The sequence below is a fragment of the Marmota flaviventris genome, chromosome 14, assembly GCF_047511675.1.
Source record: "Marmota flaviventris isolate mMarFla1 chromosome 14, mMarFla1.hap1, whole genome shotgun sequence".
In the NCBI taxonomy this organism is placed as follows: Eukaryota; Metazoa; Chordata; class Mammalia; order Rodentia; family Sciuridae; genus Marmota; species Marmota flaviventris.
This window is the reverse complement of record NC_092511.1, coordinates 1,706,208-1,720,689: the sequence shown is the minus strand read 5'-3', so window position 1 is coordinate 1,720,689 and position 14,482 is coordinate 1,706,208. Positions and strand designations below refer to the sequence as shown.

General features: G+C 46.7%; 1 protein-coding gene across 2 annotated transcripts in view; it reads right to left on the bottom strand.

Moving 5' to 3' along the window:
• Positions 1 to 14,482, bottom strand: part of Trappc12 (trafficking protein particle complex subunit 12) — a 59,958-nt gene that overhangs the window by 29,067 nt on the left and 16,409 nt on the right. For both annotated transcript variants that reach the window (XM_027937754.2, XM_071601310.1), the window contains exon 4: positions 2,449 to 2,562. In XM_027937754.2, the coding sequence (XP_027793555.2) occupies positions 2,449 to 2,562 (114 nt within the window). The remainder of the gene's footprint in view (positions 1 to 2,448; positions 2,563 to 14,482) is intronic.

The following is a 14,482-nucleotide window of genomic DNA, read 5'->3' as shown; positions in this document are numbered from 1 at the left end:
GTATCAAAACAAGGGCTAACTTCCTACCTTTGCAATTTGCATACTTACAGGTTTATAGAAATACTCCTGAGTTCACTAACATTAGTGTAAACAATTTTACTAGATTTGATTACTCTAACAAGCTTTTTGAGCAGGGCTCATATGCTAAGCACCACACTAGGTGTCAGAAGATGAAAGCACAGACCCTCCCAGAGGAGATACCGAGTGGTAGGGCTGGGGGGGGGACGGTGGGGAGGGGGCATGATGTGGATAAAAAGGTATGCTGAGGGCAGCACTGAAGGACCAGGACTTCAAGGCCATAGGATGGGGAGGGGCCTGCAGAGGACAGTGTGACCATGGCCTCAGAGTGGACAGTACCAGATGCAGGTGAGCATAGCGAGCTCTAGGGTGGCAGAATGGAGACACACGTAGGAAAATGGTGGGGTCTGAATTATAGAGCCACAGAGGCAGAGATTGCAGAACTAAAAGAACCCTAAAGATGACCCAAGTCGTTGCCTGTTCACTGACAAGAAAAATGAGGTTTAGTGTCTATCAATGGATGAGAGAATAAAGGAATCGGGGTATATGTATTCCATGGAATATTACTGAAGTTTAAAAAAAAAGAAGGTAATTCTGCTACTTGTGACAATTATACACAAATCTGGAAGACATTATGTCAAGTAAAGTAAGCCAGGCATAGGAAGAAAAATACTGTGTGATCTGTTTGTGGAAGTTAAACTTAAATTCATAGAAGCAGAGTAGGATGCTATTCACCAAAGGTTGGAATGGGGAATGAGGGACGTTGTCAAAGGACAGTTAGGAGGAGTAAGAGCTAAGTCTATTACAGAACATGGGGACTCCGCTTGATAACAATGTGTTGTAAGAGTGTAGATTATGTTCTCAAAACACAAACACATGTATGAGATAACGAATATGTTAACTAGATTGACTTGGGCATTCCACAATGAATATGTTAAAACAGCAGGTAATTCATGCTAAATATATGAATTTTTTATCAATTAAAAATAAATAGCTAAATATACTTTTTCTGAAATAAGCTTTAAAAACCAAGGAATGAGGTCTTAGGAAGCAGCCGCCCAGGGTCTACAGCAAGCACAGTGGCTGCTCTACTCTGCCTGCAGGCTCGGAGCTGCCTGCAGGATGATGAGGCTTGTCTAACCTGGGGCGGCAGGAAGTGCTTACAGCTTGTGAGCAGGAAGGTGAGACCATCTACATGTGCTTTCAGATCACTCTGACTGCAGTGTGGGGACAGAGGTGAGTGCAGGGGCCAAGGCACCGTTCCAGTGAGGGGCTGTGCTGGTGGTGCCAGGTGTGAGACATGGAGGGAAGAGCTGGCGACTGGGCTGGCGAGGAGGGGCCAAGAGGGGTGAGGAGGTGCAAGGGCACCCAAGGTGGCCTTGCTTGTCCTGCGCAGCCCATGCCTGCGGGCTCCTGGGGAGATCCTGGAGGGAGGAGCCCACCTGCAAGATCTGGGCCACCAGCTTCCCCAGTTACTGCTCTCCTAAGCTTGTTACAGCTTTGGAATATCTGGTGATACCCTCAGTTCTGGGGAGCCCCAAGAAAGTTAGGATTAAAGCTGAAATCTCCCAGCTGGGCATGGTGGCACAGTCCTGTGATCCCAGCAACTCAGGATGCTGAGGAAGGAAGATCACAAATTCGAGGCCTCAGCAATTTAGTGAGGCCCTAAGCAACTTAGTGAGACGTTGTCTCAAAATAAAAAATAAAAAGGGCTGAGGATGGCTGATAATAATGTATTGTATAAGTACTTGTGCACAGTATTTTATATTTGTGTTCTGAGAACACAAACTCTATTCTCTTATCTATTTCCAAGCATATAAAAGATTATATTCTTTAAGTAAAAGGGCTGGGAGTGGCTTCACTCGGTGTTAAAGCTGCTCTGGGTTCAAGCCCCAGTGCTGCAAAAAACAAAACCACCTCCCCAGGGCAGGGTGGGAACTGGAGCACCCTGAAAGCTCCTTCTGGTCTGGGGAGCTCCCTTCCAGCCACAGCTCCATCCTGGACATTCTTTCCACCTTCTCCCTAGTCGGAGCAGGGACGCTTGCTCCAGGTAGAGCACACAGCCTGTGGAGCCCACTCCCCGCCTCGGGAAGCCTTCAGAGCCACTTGGTTTCCATCACAGTAGGAAGCCCCTGCCCACCTCAGGCCAGGCCTGGTCTGCCAGGAGAGCGAGGGCAGAGCACCCTCACCAGGCCTCTGGGCAGCAGAGGCCACTGCACAGCAGGGCCACATGGCAGAATTAATACACACAGACCACCAGGGAAGGAAGATCATGAGTCATTTCACACAGAGATTAAGCTCAGAAAACGAAAATCCCTGTCTTGTTCCCAAATTGTTCCTCCTGGCATGAAAGCCCATGGGCTTTCCTGTGTCCTCAAACCATGACAAGCGGAACACAACACAGCGACCTGGTGGCGGAGGTGCTCTCACCTGCAGCGAGTCCGCTGTGTGGCTGGTGGGCAGCCCACTCTTGCCGTAGCCTTGGCCATGGGCTGTGAGAAGGCGTCCACACAGGTCGACTGCTGCCCTCCAGTTTCTGCAGCTCTGTAAGACACGACAGGATTTGAGAACCAAAGGCTCACTGTGGGCTGCTGGAAGCAGCCCTGAACAGCCACTGCTAATGGGGCAAGGTCAGCTGGCTGGCCAGCGCGCGGACAGTGCCACCGCCAACCTTGCACATGATTAGCAACAGGAGGGCCCCTGTGAGGTGCCGTTCCAGATGACTCACGACAAAATTTTGCAAGTTACTGACAAAACACAGGGAGAAGCCTACCTGGAAAGCTCTCCCAGACCCCCAACCTACAGGACTGGTTTCCCTTTTAGCAAGATGGCTCTAGCTTGTGATTTCTGTCTGTTTAAAATCAATAATTTGATATTATATTAAGCACTGGATATATTTATTGCTATCTATATGATGTACATGGATCATAAAACTAGGGGCTTCATGTGTTCCACGCTCTATTTTACCAACATGAATATAGTCAATGCATCATGCTAAGGCAGCACGTCATGGCCCACCCATCCATACAGCCTACTTTCTGGTGCCTCTTCTGCTGCAACTGGGGCATTGGGAAGGTTAGAAGGCTGCCAACCTCCACATATCGGTTCATTTTTGGGCTCAAAATATTTCTGCCCCATCCAATAGAGAAAGGAAGGCTGCTAGGCAACTGAGTGAGACACTGTGGGAGGGAACACTTCACGCTTCCAACAAGCCTGGAACAGGCATTGCACAAGCACACGCTCACCTAGCAGCCGGCCGACAAACAGGCTGCGAGCGGTTTGCTCCCAGCAGCACCCACAAGCAGGCAACAGTGGTGAGTGCATGTGTAGCTGAGGAGCTAACCAGGAAGGCAGTTCAGGGTGTGGGCGGCAGGTGGGGGTACAGGCTGGGTGGAGGAAGGGGAAAGCGGTGGGCAGGATGAGTGGGAAACAGGTCAAAAGGGAGCCAAGGACCCTCCAGGCAGAGGCAGCCTCAAAGGACAGAGTGGGCTAGAGCAGAAATGAATCCAGGGTGGCCGGGGCACAGACAGAGAGTGAAGAGGAGCCTAAAAATGCTGGGCCATGCAGGAGGTTCCATACTCGTCCCAGGGGCAATCGGACACCAAGGAAGCCGGGGAGTTAGCAATGCGTATGCCAGCACACATGGCACAGCCTTTCCACCCGCTAGCTCCCGCGTGCACCTGCTGGCTGGCGGGCAGAGCTCCAGGTGCCGGACGCAGAGCGGGGCACAAAGCTCACTGCCCAGCGTGAAGAGCAGTGAGAAGTCCCACGCTCTCCCACACATCCAGGATGCCCTCCCTTGGTGTGGGTGTCTTTCTCAAGGCTGTCAGCAAGGCCCAGCACCTCTCTGTGCAGGACCTCTTCTTGCTGTCTCATGTGGGTGAGGGTGTGAGGGTGGGCGCACACCTTGCCAGACTGTTTATGAGGAAAACAAGTGGCATGGGGCTGGAACCTCAAGACTGCCTGGGCTGCTACTGTCCCGCTGTGACCTGATGCAAGCCCTTGAGCCCTGGGGTTGGAGTTCATTTCCTGTGCTGAACAGCATTCCCTGCACTCACCTACTGAAGGGCCTCTGGGCTGCCTTTCATTTTGGGCAGCCATGAGTCAAACAATGTCCACAGGCAGGTTCTACGTGGATGTAAGCACTTAACTTTACAGGTAAAGCACCCAGCAGGTAACACAGCAGTTTCCTTGCTGGGCGTGCCATCAGAATACTGCTTTCCAAGGTGACAGTCCCATTGGCCTTCCTGCCTGCAGTGAGGGAGCGTGCCATCGCTCTGGGTACTCATAGTGCCATGTGTGATGTCAGGGTGCGAGTGTGCTCGTGCATGGGTGTACCTTCATGTTTTCTCTGCTAAGCTTCCTCCTCTCCTGGCTCCTTGCACCTGAGGGTGGGCCCCAGCCACACTGTGCCACCAGCCAGCAGGGTGCAGACATCAAGCGGACGACTCAACAAGAGCCTCAGGGTGTGTCTAGTGTTTTCTTTTTTCCACGAGGAGACTGCCATGCACACATGCTGCCAGGCTCTCTGTGACTAAGGCCGCTGCTGCACATGTGAAGTCAGCTGCACCAGAGGCTGCGGCTTCCTCAGAGCCACCCGCAGCCTGGGGAACCAGGCAGAACCACTGGTCAACTGTGAAGAGGAAGTCGGGGCTGCGTTCCTCCCAACTGTCCCAATTACAGCAGAGCACTCAAGTAACGCAGGACTTCCATGTTCTGGTTGACAGCTCACGAGTATTTTTAGACTGGTTAAGATAATTTACTAAAATGCTTTCCAAATGCTGTCTCTAGTCTAAATTTCTATGCAATAATCACTTTATGTAATACAAGTGGCTGTGCATATTCTCTTTGCATTGCAAATGTGAAGGAGAGAGAGGGAGAGACCTGCCAAGTCTGAGCCCACTCTGCGTCTGTGTCTGATAGATCCCACACCCTGGGCTGCTGGTTGGGTACCCCCAGGTCAGCGTTCTGGCCTTGCCTGTTAGTGACACTTGATTGTTTTTTTCCCCCCCTAGGAACATAGGGAAATATTCAGCTTGTGTATTATACTTCTTATTTTCCTTAATTTGCTCTGATTTAATCTCAGAGATAATCTTCTGGGATAGTTCTGTGAATCTGATACTTAGACCCACTTCCCATGGGTGTCCCTCACCATGGACAACTCCTGGTGATGACGTGAAGGCCTGGGTGTTAATTCTCCCGAGAGCATTAAGGTATACACAGTGGTGGGTGCGCCTGATAGGATCACACATGCCAGGAATCGGGTCTCAACCCCACCTCACCACCTCTCCGCCTCTTTCTCCTATTCTCCCTCTTCTGCTCTACTGATCTTCCTCTCACTCCTTTATTTTTTACTTTTTTTTTTTTTTTTTGGTACCAGGGATTGAACCTAGGGGCATTCAACCACTGAGCAACATCCCCAGCCCTCTTTTTATATTTTACTTACAGACAAGATCTTGCTGAGTTGCTTAGGGCCTCACCAAGTTGCTGAGGCTGGCTTTGAACTCACAATCCTCCTTCCTCAGCCTCCTGAGCCACTGGGATTACAGACATGTGCCACCACGCCTGGCCTTTACTAATTGATGATACTTTCTCGATATACATAATGGCACTTGACTTAAACTGAGACCTGGGGGCAGACTTCCTGCAGGAAAGGACCTACACTGGGGACAGGTATGCGCTGGCCCAGAGAGCAGGAGGAGCAGAGCCTTGGAATGGGGGGGTAGGGGAGCATGCAGGGGGAATGGTGAGAATGAGGGGCAGGAGGAAGGCCAGTGAAGACCGGCCGCACAGGAGGATGGTGTGGCCTACGGGAAGGCTATGCAGAAGGTAGGTGAGGCCAGGCTGTGCTGCCATTCACCAGCTTCCCAGCACGCTGGCCACAGGTGACATGCTATCACACTGGGAAAGCATCAGACTCCCTGCAGCAATGGGTGGGTCTAAGGGGCCTAGTCAAAGTGAGAGAAGCAGTCAACAGGATGTCCCTGCAGCCCAGGCTGGAGAGCTGCAAGTGCTGGTGGGCCAGTCCTGCCCGGCACCCCTGGAGTTCACAGGAGTCGGCCTCAGGTTCTTGCTTGTGCACTGCCTGAGGCTTGTGCTTGGCTGCAGTGGAGCTGAGCAGCTGCCACAAGGAGGTGCAGCAGGAAGCCTAGAGGACACCGTGCTCTTTTACAGAAACAGTGCCGCTCCAGGGGGACCACGACACACAGGCCAACTGGCACACGAAAGGAAGGCCACGAGGACCTCAGTGTAAGGTGACTGCAGAGCACATTTACACACATCCCTGCGCACACACATGTGCGAACACACTTATACAACCTACCCATGTGCCCACAACATCACGGCCATGTGGCTGGGAAGAAACTGCCCAACATGTCTTGTGAGATGAACATGGGGTGCAAGTGGATGTGACAGCGCAGCCCACAAGAAGGGCACCCCATGGCACCAGGGGAGGAGCCCTGCATGACACTGGCATCTGAAGTCAAGAAGCTCAGGAAGCAGAGTGCTCTCGGGCAGCTACAAAGCTGGGGGCAGGAGCAGGAGGACGGGGTGCAAGATGGGCCACATGGGAGGTAGCGGGACCCCTGATACTGTGAGGACAGTATGCAGGATGGGCTTAGAGGGGCTGATGCTGCAGGAGCTTGCTGTCCCTACGGGCACTGCAGGGGAGTGTGAGTGCTGGCAGCCACGAGGACCACGTTCCCCACACTGAGGAACTGAGCTGGAGTTCTATGTGATGGTGGAAAAATATTGTTACTGATGCAACATGCAAAGCACTAGAGATTAATGACAGATATTCTTAACAACAATCCAACTTGCGATAAAGGATCTCTGAGAGAAATTTAAGAGGGCATCTAGTTTTCTAATTCTTTTGGAGGCATTTTGTGGAAAAGAGGCCGCAGAGCTAGCTTAGTGAAACAGGTGCAAAGACACAAGGGCCCAGGTTAGCCCAGGAGTGCAGGGGCGTGAGGGAGGATATGGACCTATCTGGATGGCAAGTGGGTGGCACAGTTCTGGGAATGCAGAAGCAGCAGGTGGGCCCGTGGGTCCTGGTGGGATCGTCACAGGTGCCAACACCTCTGCAACACTGCTGTCCTCCAGGTGAGCTGCTCAGACAACGACAGTTAACGCCAGCTCCCTCCCCCACACCTTATCCACATCACAGGAATGGAGGAGACAGGAAGGGGTGAAGCGGAAAAGGAAAGCAACATCAACAGTGATGTGTTCTCAACGTGTCCTTGTGACCCTGTATCTTTAAGCACGTACTGTTTCTATCTTTCCTCTTCTCTAAACTTTCTTGCATCCTCAAATGTTCTCACAACATGATTTTTCTTTCTTTTGTTTTTTGAGACAGGGTCTTGCTACATTGCACAGGCTGGTCTTGAAGTCATGGGCTCAACTAGTCCTCCTGCTTCAGCCTCCTACGCAGCTGGACTATAGGCATGCCCCACCATGGTGGGGGCTTACACCGTGACTTCTTTTTCCTTTCCTTTCCTTTTTTTTTTTTCTTTTGTGGTCCTGGGGGTCAAACCCAGGGCCTTGTGCATGCAAGGCAAGCACTCTACCAACTGAGCTGTGTCCCCAGCTCTACACTGATCTTTAATGGCTGCAGGAGAGTCAGCAGCACCAGTGCAGACATTGCTTGTGTACTGTCTGACACCCTATTTTGGATATCTGAATTTGTGCCAGCTTCTAAGAAACTGAAACTGATCACAATCAGGACACCATTCAAGAGCTGTGGGTGCACCTGGGCTGACCAGGGGACACTCTCCTAGCATTGTCCAAAAGCTCTAAACCAAGTTTTCTAGGACAGCACTGGGAGACTCCAAAAACATGACCTCATTCCTTTGCTACTGCAAGGCCAAGTTGTCATAGGACAGAAGAAATCCTGATGACATTTCCTTGAGCCCAAGGACTCGGCTTCCGATTGCCACACGTGAAGCAGTGTGAGAAGTGACAGGTCAGGGAAGTCCTTGCTGAAGGGATGGGGATGCAACGGTCAGAAAAGTGAAGCAACCAGGTTTGGGGAACAAAAGTTTAGGTATAAAAGTTAGAACAGAAACCACAAATATTAATCCAGGCACTTACTAAGTGCACAGCACAGACCGGAACACTTCCGTGTGATATCATCACTCAGCTCTTGCTGGTGTCCTGTACTCCCAGCTTAGGCAGGCCCTTCAGGCTGCCTCACCAGCTGCCTTGCCCACCTCTGGGTAAAGGCAGAGGGGATTTTCACTAACCTGAATGTATAGCTTTGGACTACAGCCACAGGCCCAGGAAGCTTAATGACATCCACTATGCAATCGGCTTCACCTCTGAGTCTCACTGGTGACCCCAGAGCTTGAGATGATGGTGCAGCCTGTCCTGCCTCTAGCTGCGCCCACCCTTCTGCCACCTGTCACCTCTGCTCCCCAGGTGCTCCTCCAGCTAGTCAAGGACTCCTGGCACAGCTCATGCCTTCTAGGTGCCTTCCAGCCCACGGTGAAAATACCGGCTCTGCAGACCAGAGCACATGTTCTCAGTGGCCCCAAGGGACGGGGTTCAGCTCTTGGCGATAAAAGAATCTTGGATAACAATGTTCAGTAATCCCCAAAGTTGAGCGTTACCAGCAGAATCTACTCCTTAGTGCATAATCCATGTGGGTCTAAGGGTAGTGGTGGTAGAAAGGGGAAAAAAACTGAAAAATGCTCCTAAAGGGCCCCAGATGGAAACAGGGTGAGAGTCCTGCTCCAGGCATATGCCGTGCCTCAGCACGCTGCCTAAGCAGAAGGCGGGTGGCACTCCAAGTCTGCTCTGTGTGCGTAGGTGTGGTGCTGGGGATTGGACTCAGGGGTGTTCTGGCTCCAAGGACATCCCAGCACTTTTATCTTTTTTATTTTATTTTGAGACAGGGTTTCACTAAGTTGCCCAGCTTCAAACTCTCAATTCTCCTGCTTTAGCCTCCTGAGCACCTGGGAATTCGAAAACCAGCACGCATGGCTCCAAGTTAACTTTTAATTAGAACTACGTCCTGTCCCTCCACCAGGTAAGCTCTTTGGGGCAGTGGCCTTGTCCAGTGCACTGCTGTTTATTTTCTATGAGTATTTCATCACTGTAGCATGTAAGACATCCAATGAACTGTGGAGCAGATACAAAATTCACAGTTTAACAAAAGTCAGTAAGAAATAAAATAATAAAAGCAAATGCCTTTGGCAGCCTAAGAAATTAGAAAAACATTTACAACGAAGGAAGGTGATATTAAAGCAAGTGCACTCATGTTATTGAAAACTAATATGTAATACAAGCCTCAAGACTGACCCTACTCTTTTAGTAATTTGTTTTCTAAAACTTATCCTAAAGAATCATATATGCAGAAAAGAGTTCTGTATGAGAGGGCTCAATCCCAGGGTATTTATAATAGCTTCAGATTTTGTAGCTACTAAACTATATTTTTTTTAAATATTTATGCCCATAAGGCATTTACTTACTTTTAAAAAATATATACACCTTTATTTTTATGTGGTGCTGAGGATCGAACCCAGGACCTCACACATGCTAGGCGAGCGCTCTACCACTGAGCCACAACCCCAGCCCCTAAAATATATTTTAGTAAAGACTTTGTTTCCTTTTTGTTTTTATCAGTGCTTTATAGTTACACATAACAGCAGGGCTCATTCTGATGTAATCATACATGCATGAAATGTAATTTGCTCCATTTCAGGCCCCAGAACTTCCACTTTCCCTCTCAGTTTTTCTCCCCATTTCCCTTCCTCTACTCTGCTGATCTCCTAGTAGAATACTGGTATTCTTTTTTAAAAAAAATTGGTGCTTTACCAAAAAAACAAATAACCCAATCAATAAATGGGCCAAGGACCTGAAGAGACACTTCTCAGAAGAGGATATACAATCTATCAACAAATATAAGAAAAAAATGTTTATCATCGTTAACAATTAGAGAAATGCAAATCAAAACCACTCTAAGATTTCATCTCACTCCAGTCAGAATGGCAGCTATTATGAAGACAAACAACAATAAGTGTTGGTGAGGATTGGGGAAAAAGGCACACTCATACATTGCTGGTGGGACTGCAATTTGGTGCAGACAATATGGAAAGCAGAATGGAGATTCCTTGGAAAACTTGGGAATGGAACCACCATTTGACCCAGCTATCCCTCTCCTCTGTCTATACCCAAAGGACTTAAAAACAGCATACTACAGGGACCTGGCCACATCAGTGTTTATAGAAGCACAATTCACAATAGCTAAACTGTGGAATCACCCTAGATGCCCTTCAATACAAGAATGGATACAAAAAAATGTGGCATATATACACAATGGAATATTAATCAGCAATAAAAGAGAATAAAATCATGGCATTTGCAGGTAAATGGATGGAGTTATAGAAGATAATGCTAAGTGAAGTCAGCCAATCCCAAAAAACCAAAGGTCGAATGTTTTCTCTCATATAAGGAGGTTGATTTATAGTGGGGTAGGGAGAGGGAGCATGGCAGGAATACAGGAACTCTAGATAGGGCAGAGGGGTGGGAGGGGACATGGGGTTATTAATGATGGTGGAATGTGATGATTATTATTATTATCCAAAGTACAGGTATGAAGACATGAATCGGTGTGAATATACTATGTATACAACCAGAGATATGAAAAATTGTGCTCTATACCTGTAATAAGAATTGTAATGCATTCTACTCTCATATATAAAGAACTAATTAAAAAATCTGTGCTTTATAAGTATACGCAACCAATGGTAGAATTCACTGAGGAATATTCATATATGTACTTAGTATACGATTTGATGAGTTTCATTCTGCAGTTCCTCCCTTTTCCTGTCCCTCCTACTTCTCACTCTCCTCCTTCTACTCCTTTAACCCTCCTCCTATTTTCATGGGGTCTTCCACTTTTTTCCCTTATTTGCTTCTACATATGTTGTTCTCTAGTTCCATTCATTTCATTCTTCTACATAATGGGGTAAAACTGCATTGTGAATGCATACCACGTTACCCATTCATCTGTCAACAGCACCTGGGCTGGGTCCACAACTTGGCTACTGTGAACTGTGCTCCTATAAACATCAATGTGCCTCTGTCACTAGTATTCTGATTTAAGTTAAATTGAGAATGAAGAATAGATGGTAGGAGACCATGAAGGAATACTCCAATTTGGGATAACACTAAGAGCCCAGATCTAAGAATCACTGGCCTAGATGAAGGCACTGAAAAACAAAGAATGTGCAACGTTTTCAATGAAGGAATACTATAAAATGTCAAACCTTAGAAATGGGATGGAAATCCAAAACCAAGAGGAATTTAGAGCTGTGAATAGACCAAATCCCAAAATATCCTCAAGACATGTGCAGCTGGGTGTGGTGGCGCATTCCTATAATCCCTACAACTTGAGAGGCTGAGGCAGGAGAATAGCAGGTTCAAGGTCAGTCTCAGCAACTTAGGTCCTAAGCAACTCAGCAGGACTCTGTATCAAGGTAAAATAATAGTAAAAAAGGGGCTGAGAATGTAGCTCAGTGTTAAAGTGCCTTTGGGTTTAAGCCCCCAAAACAAAAGACACATTATAGTTGAAGTACCTAATGTACAGAACAAAGACAAAATTCTAAAAGTCACAAGAGAGAAAAGGTAGGTCACATTTAAAGGTCAATTAGAATTTCTACTTATTTCTCATGCCAGACCCTAAAAGCCAGAAAGCTTGGAATAAAATTAAGCCTTGAAAGACAACAGGTGCCAACTAAGATTGCTATATCCAGCAAAGCTATCCCTCAGAATTGAAGGCAAAATAAACCTTCCCATGATAAGAATCTAAAAGAATTCATAACCACTAAGCCAGCACTACAAAACACATTCAATGAGATACTACACTCAGAAGAAATGAAAAATAAATAGCAGACCCAGAATATGGATGACTCTCACTAGAATACCCAATTAAACACTCTTTAATATGGGAAAAATTTTAAAATAATAAAAAGACACAAAACTAAGCATAATACGAAACTGTGTAGTACCTATGCAAATATACATGTATCATTCATCTTTATACATATAGGCACTATGTAGAACATATATAAACATGTACATTCATATGCCCACACACACACAACATATATATGTGAATATACATGAAAATGGTAAAGGCAGTGGTTCTGTGCATAATTTCTTTCTTATTTTTCTGAAGCAGACAAGAACTTTGGGCAATCAGGAAAAGAGTGTCTTGTGAAAGAAAGGACAGGCCATACACCCACCAGAGAAACTTCAACTATCTGGCTTTCTGGAAGTGGGCCATGTATGGGCATGCCCGTCCCGCTACTGTGGTGATGGCCTCAGGGGGACCACAAACCATCTCTTACCCAGGACAGCACTGGACACAGAGAAACAAAATACATGCTCCTTGAAATACAAACTTTCAAAACCAAGTATAGAAGGCACAAGTTACTAAACATGGCAGCTAAAGGAGAGTTTTTTTCTTTGCCCTAAACAACATAAGGATTTAGATCCATAATTTGCCTTCTACCTCCATGGGTTCTCACCTGAGGATCCAATCCCCTGTAGGTCAAAAATACTTACACACACACACACACAAAAAAAGGTCTGTGGTGAACATGTAAAGACTTTGCTTTCATATCATTATTCCTAAACAATAATGTGTAACAACGATTTACAAAGCATTTACGTTATAGCAGGCATTATAAGTACCTAGAAAAATGTCTTAAAGTACACTGGAGGATGTGCTTAGGATACATTATACAAGGGACTTGAGTATCACAAGTTTGGCCCCCTTGGGGGTCCATAGATACTAAGGACCACTGTGGTGGGGTGGCGTTCCCTGACTTCTGTTTTAGATGCCTGTACAGCTCCCCATGAACTCAGCTTGACAGACCTCAAATTAGAATTTGTGTGGGTACAAAAATGTATGAGAAAAATCTGTTCATAGATATTTATATATTTTTGAAACAAACAAGAAATATTACACTGTGAATGTTCCTATCTCATTTTATATCCAGTATGTATAGGCACCCACCACCAGTAAAACATTTAAATGTGTAATAAAATTACTTGTAAGAACTTTGTAATTATAAAGTGCTCCATAAATGATTAAAAATAGTAAAACACATCATTTAAAAAGCCTTCAGCACTTGCTATGATTTCATATACAAGACGTGTTTTCTATATCTCAACTAGATCACAACTATTAAAAATGAAGCAAAAACCTACCATCTTAATTATTCATTGTTTTTAGTAAGTGCAAATCTTCTAAAAGGTGGCATCTAAACTAGAAAGCAGAAATGTTTATGCTCCTATTTGTCTCTTCCAATATAATTTTCCCACAGATGACTGACTTAGATTTACTTGGATAATTGCCGCTATTGACTAAGTGTGCATTATTAGGTTAAGCAATGTTTGGATTCGTATTGATGGGTCTATAAATGATAAGCAGTCATATCTAAACAAACTCCCACAAACCCGAGAACCGATTTTATAGACTAAGAAGGACCCAAGTCCTTGCAAAAATTAATAACACAAGATGGCCCATGACAGGAATCTGGTGGGCTTGGCTACTTTCCTCACACAGAGGGAAACTCAGGCTGCACGTGGGCTAGCCTGTTGGAGGACACAGAGCTTTGGGCAAAGGGGCAAGGACTGGGCTCAGACTGGGAACTTGGGGTGGAGAGCTCACTCACTGCAGTTCAGCCCAGGTGACTAAGCTCAGCTCCTCCACTCACCACTCAGATCTAGATTACCATCTGGTCTGAGAGCCAGCCAGGCCAGTAGGGAAAGAGAGATGGGAGTAATTTTCCTTGTGTCACAATTGATTTTGTGTACTGGGGACTTAACCAGGGTGCTTTTACCACTGTGGTGCATCTCCAGCCCTTTTTATTTATTTTATTTTGAGATAGGGTTTTACTAAGTCGCTAAGATTGGTCTTGAATGTATGATCCTCTTGTCTTAGCCTCCTGAGGTGCTGTGATTACAGGTGTATGCCATTGTGCCCAGAGATCTTGTGTCACAATTTTAAAACAAACAAACAAAAAAAAGGAATGAGAGGAAAAAAAATGTACAGATGTTAGAAAATCTTGCCATCTCCAACGTATACTTCCCCCCATTTTTTTTTTTTTACCTGATGAGAGAATACAAAATGCTTACATGGCAACAGTTCAAGTTTACTTTGAATTTCAAAGACATTTCCAGTATGGGAATGTTCTTCCTCTCACCAACGGGGGTCAACCAAGACCATAACTGGGTCACCTTGCTGAGGGTGGCTCTGCCATCAGATCCTTCAGGGGCTGGGCAGGACATGAAGGCCACTTCAGGGCCACATGTTCCCAAAGAGCACTGAAAGAAGGGGCACTTTGTAAGGGTGTGGGTGGGGCCTCAAACTAGTGAGGACAGTGATGTCCCCAGGCCTGCACCTGACGGGACAGTCTGCAGGAGGACACTATACTGCTGCCAGGCCAGGGAGGGC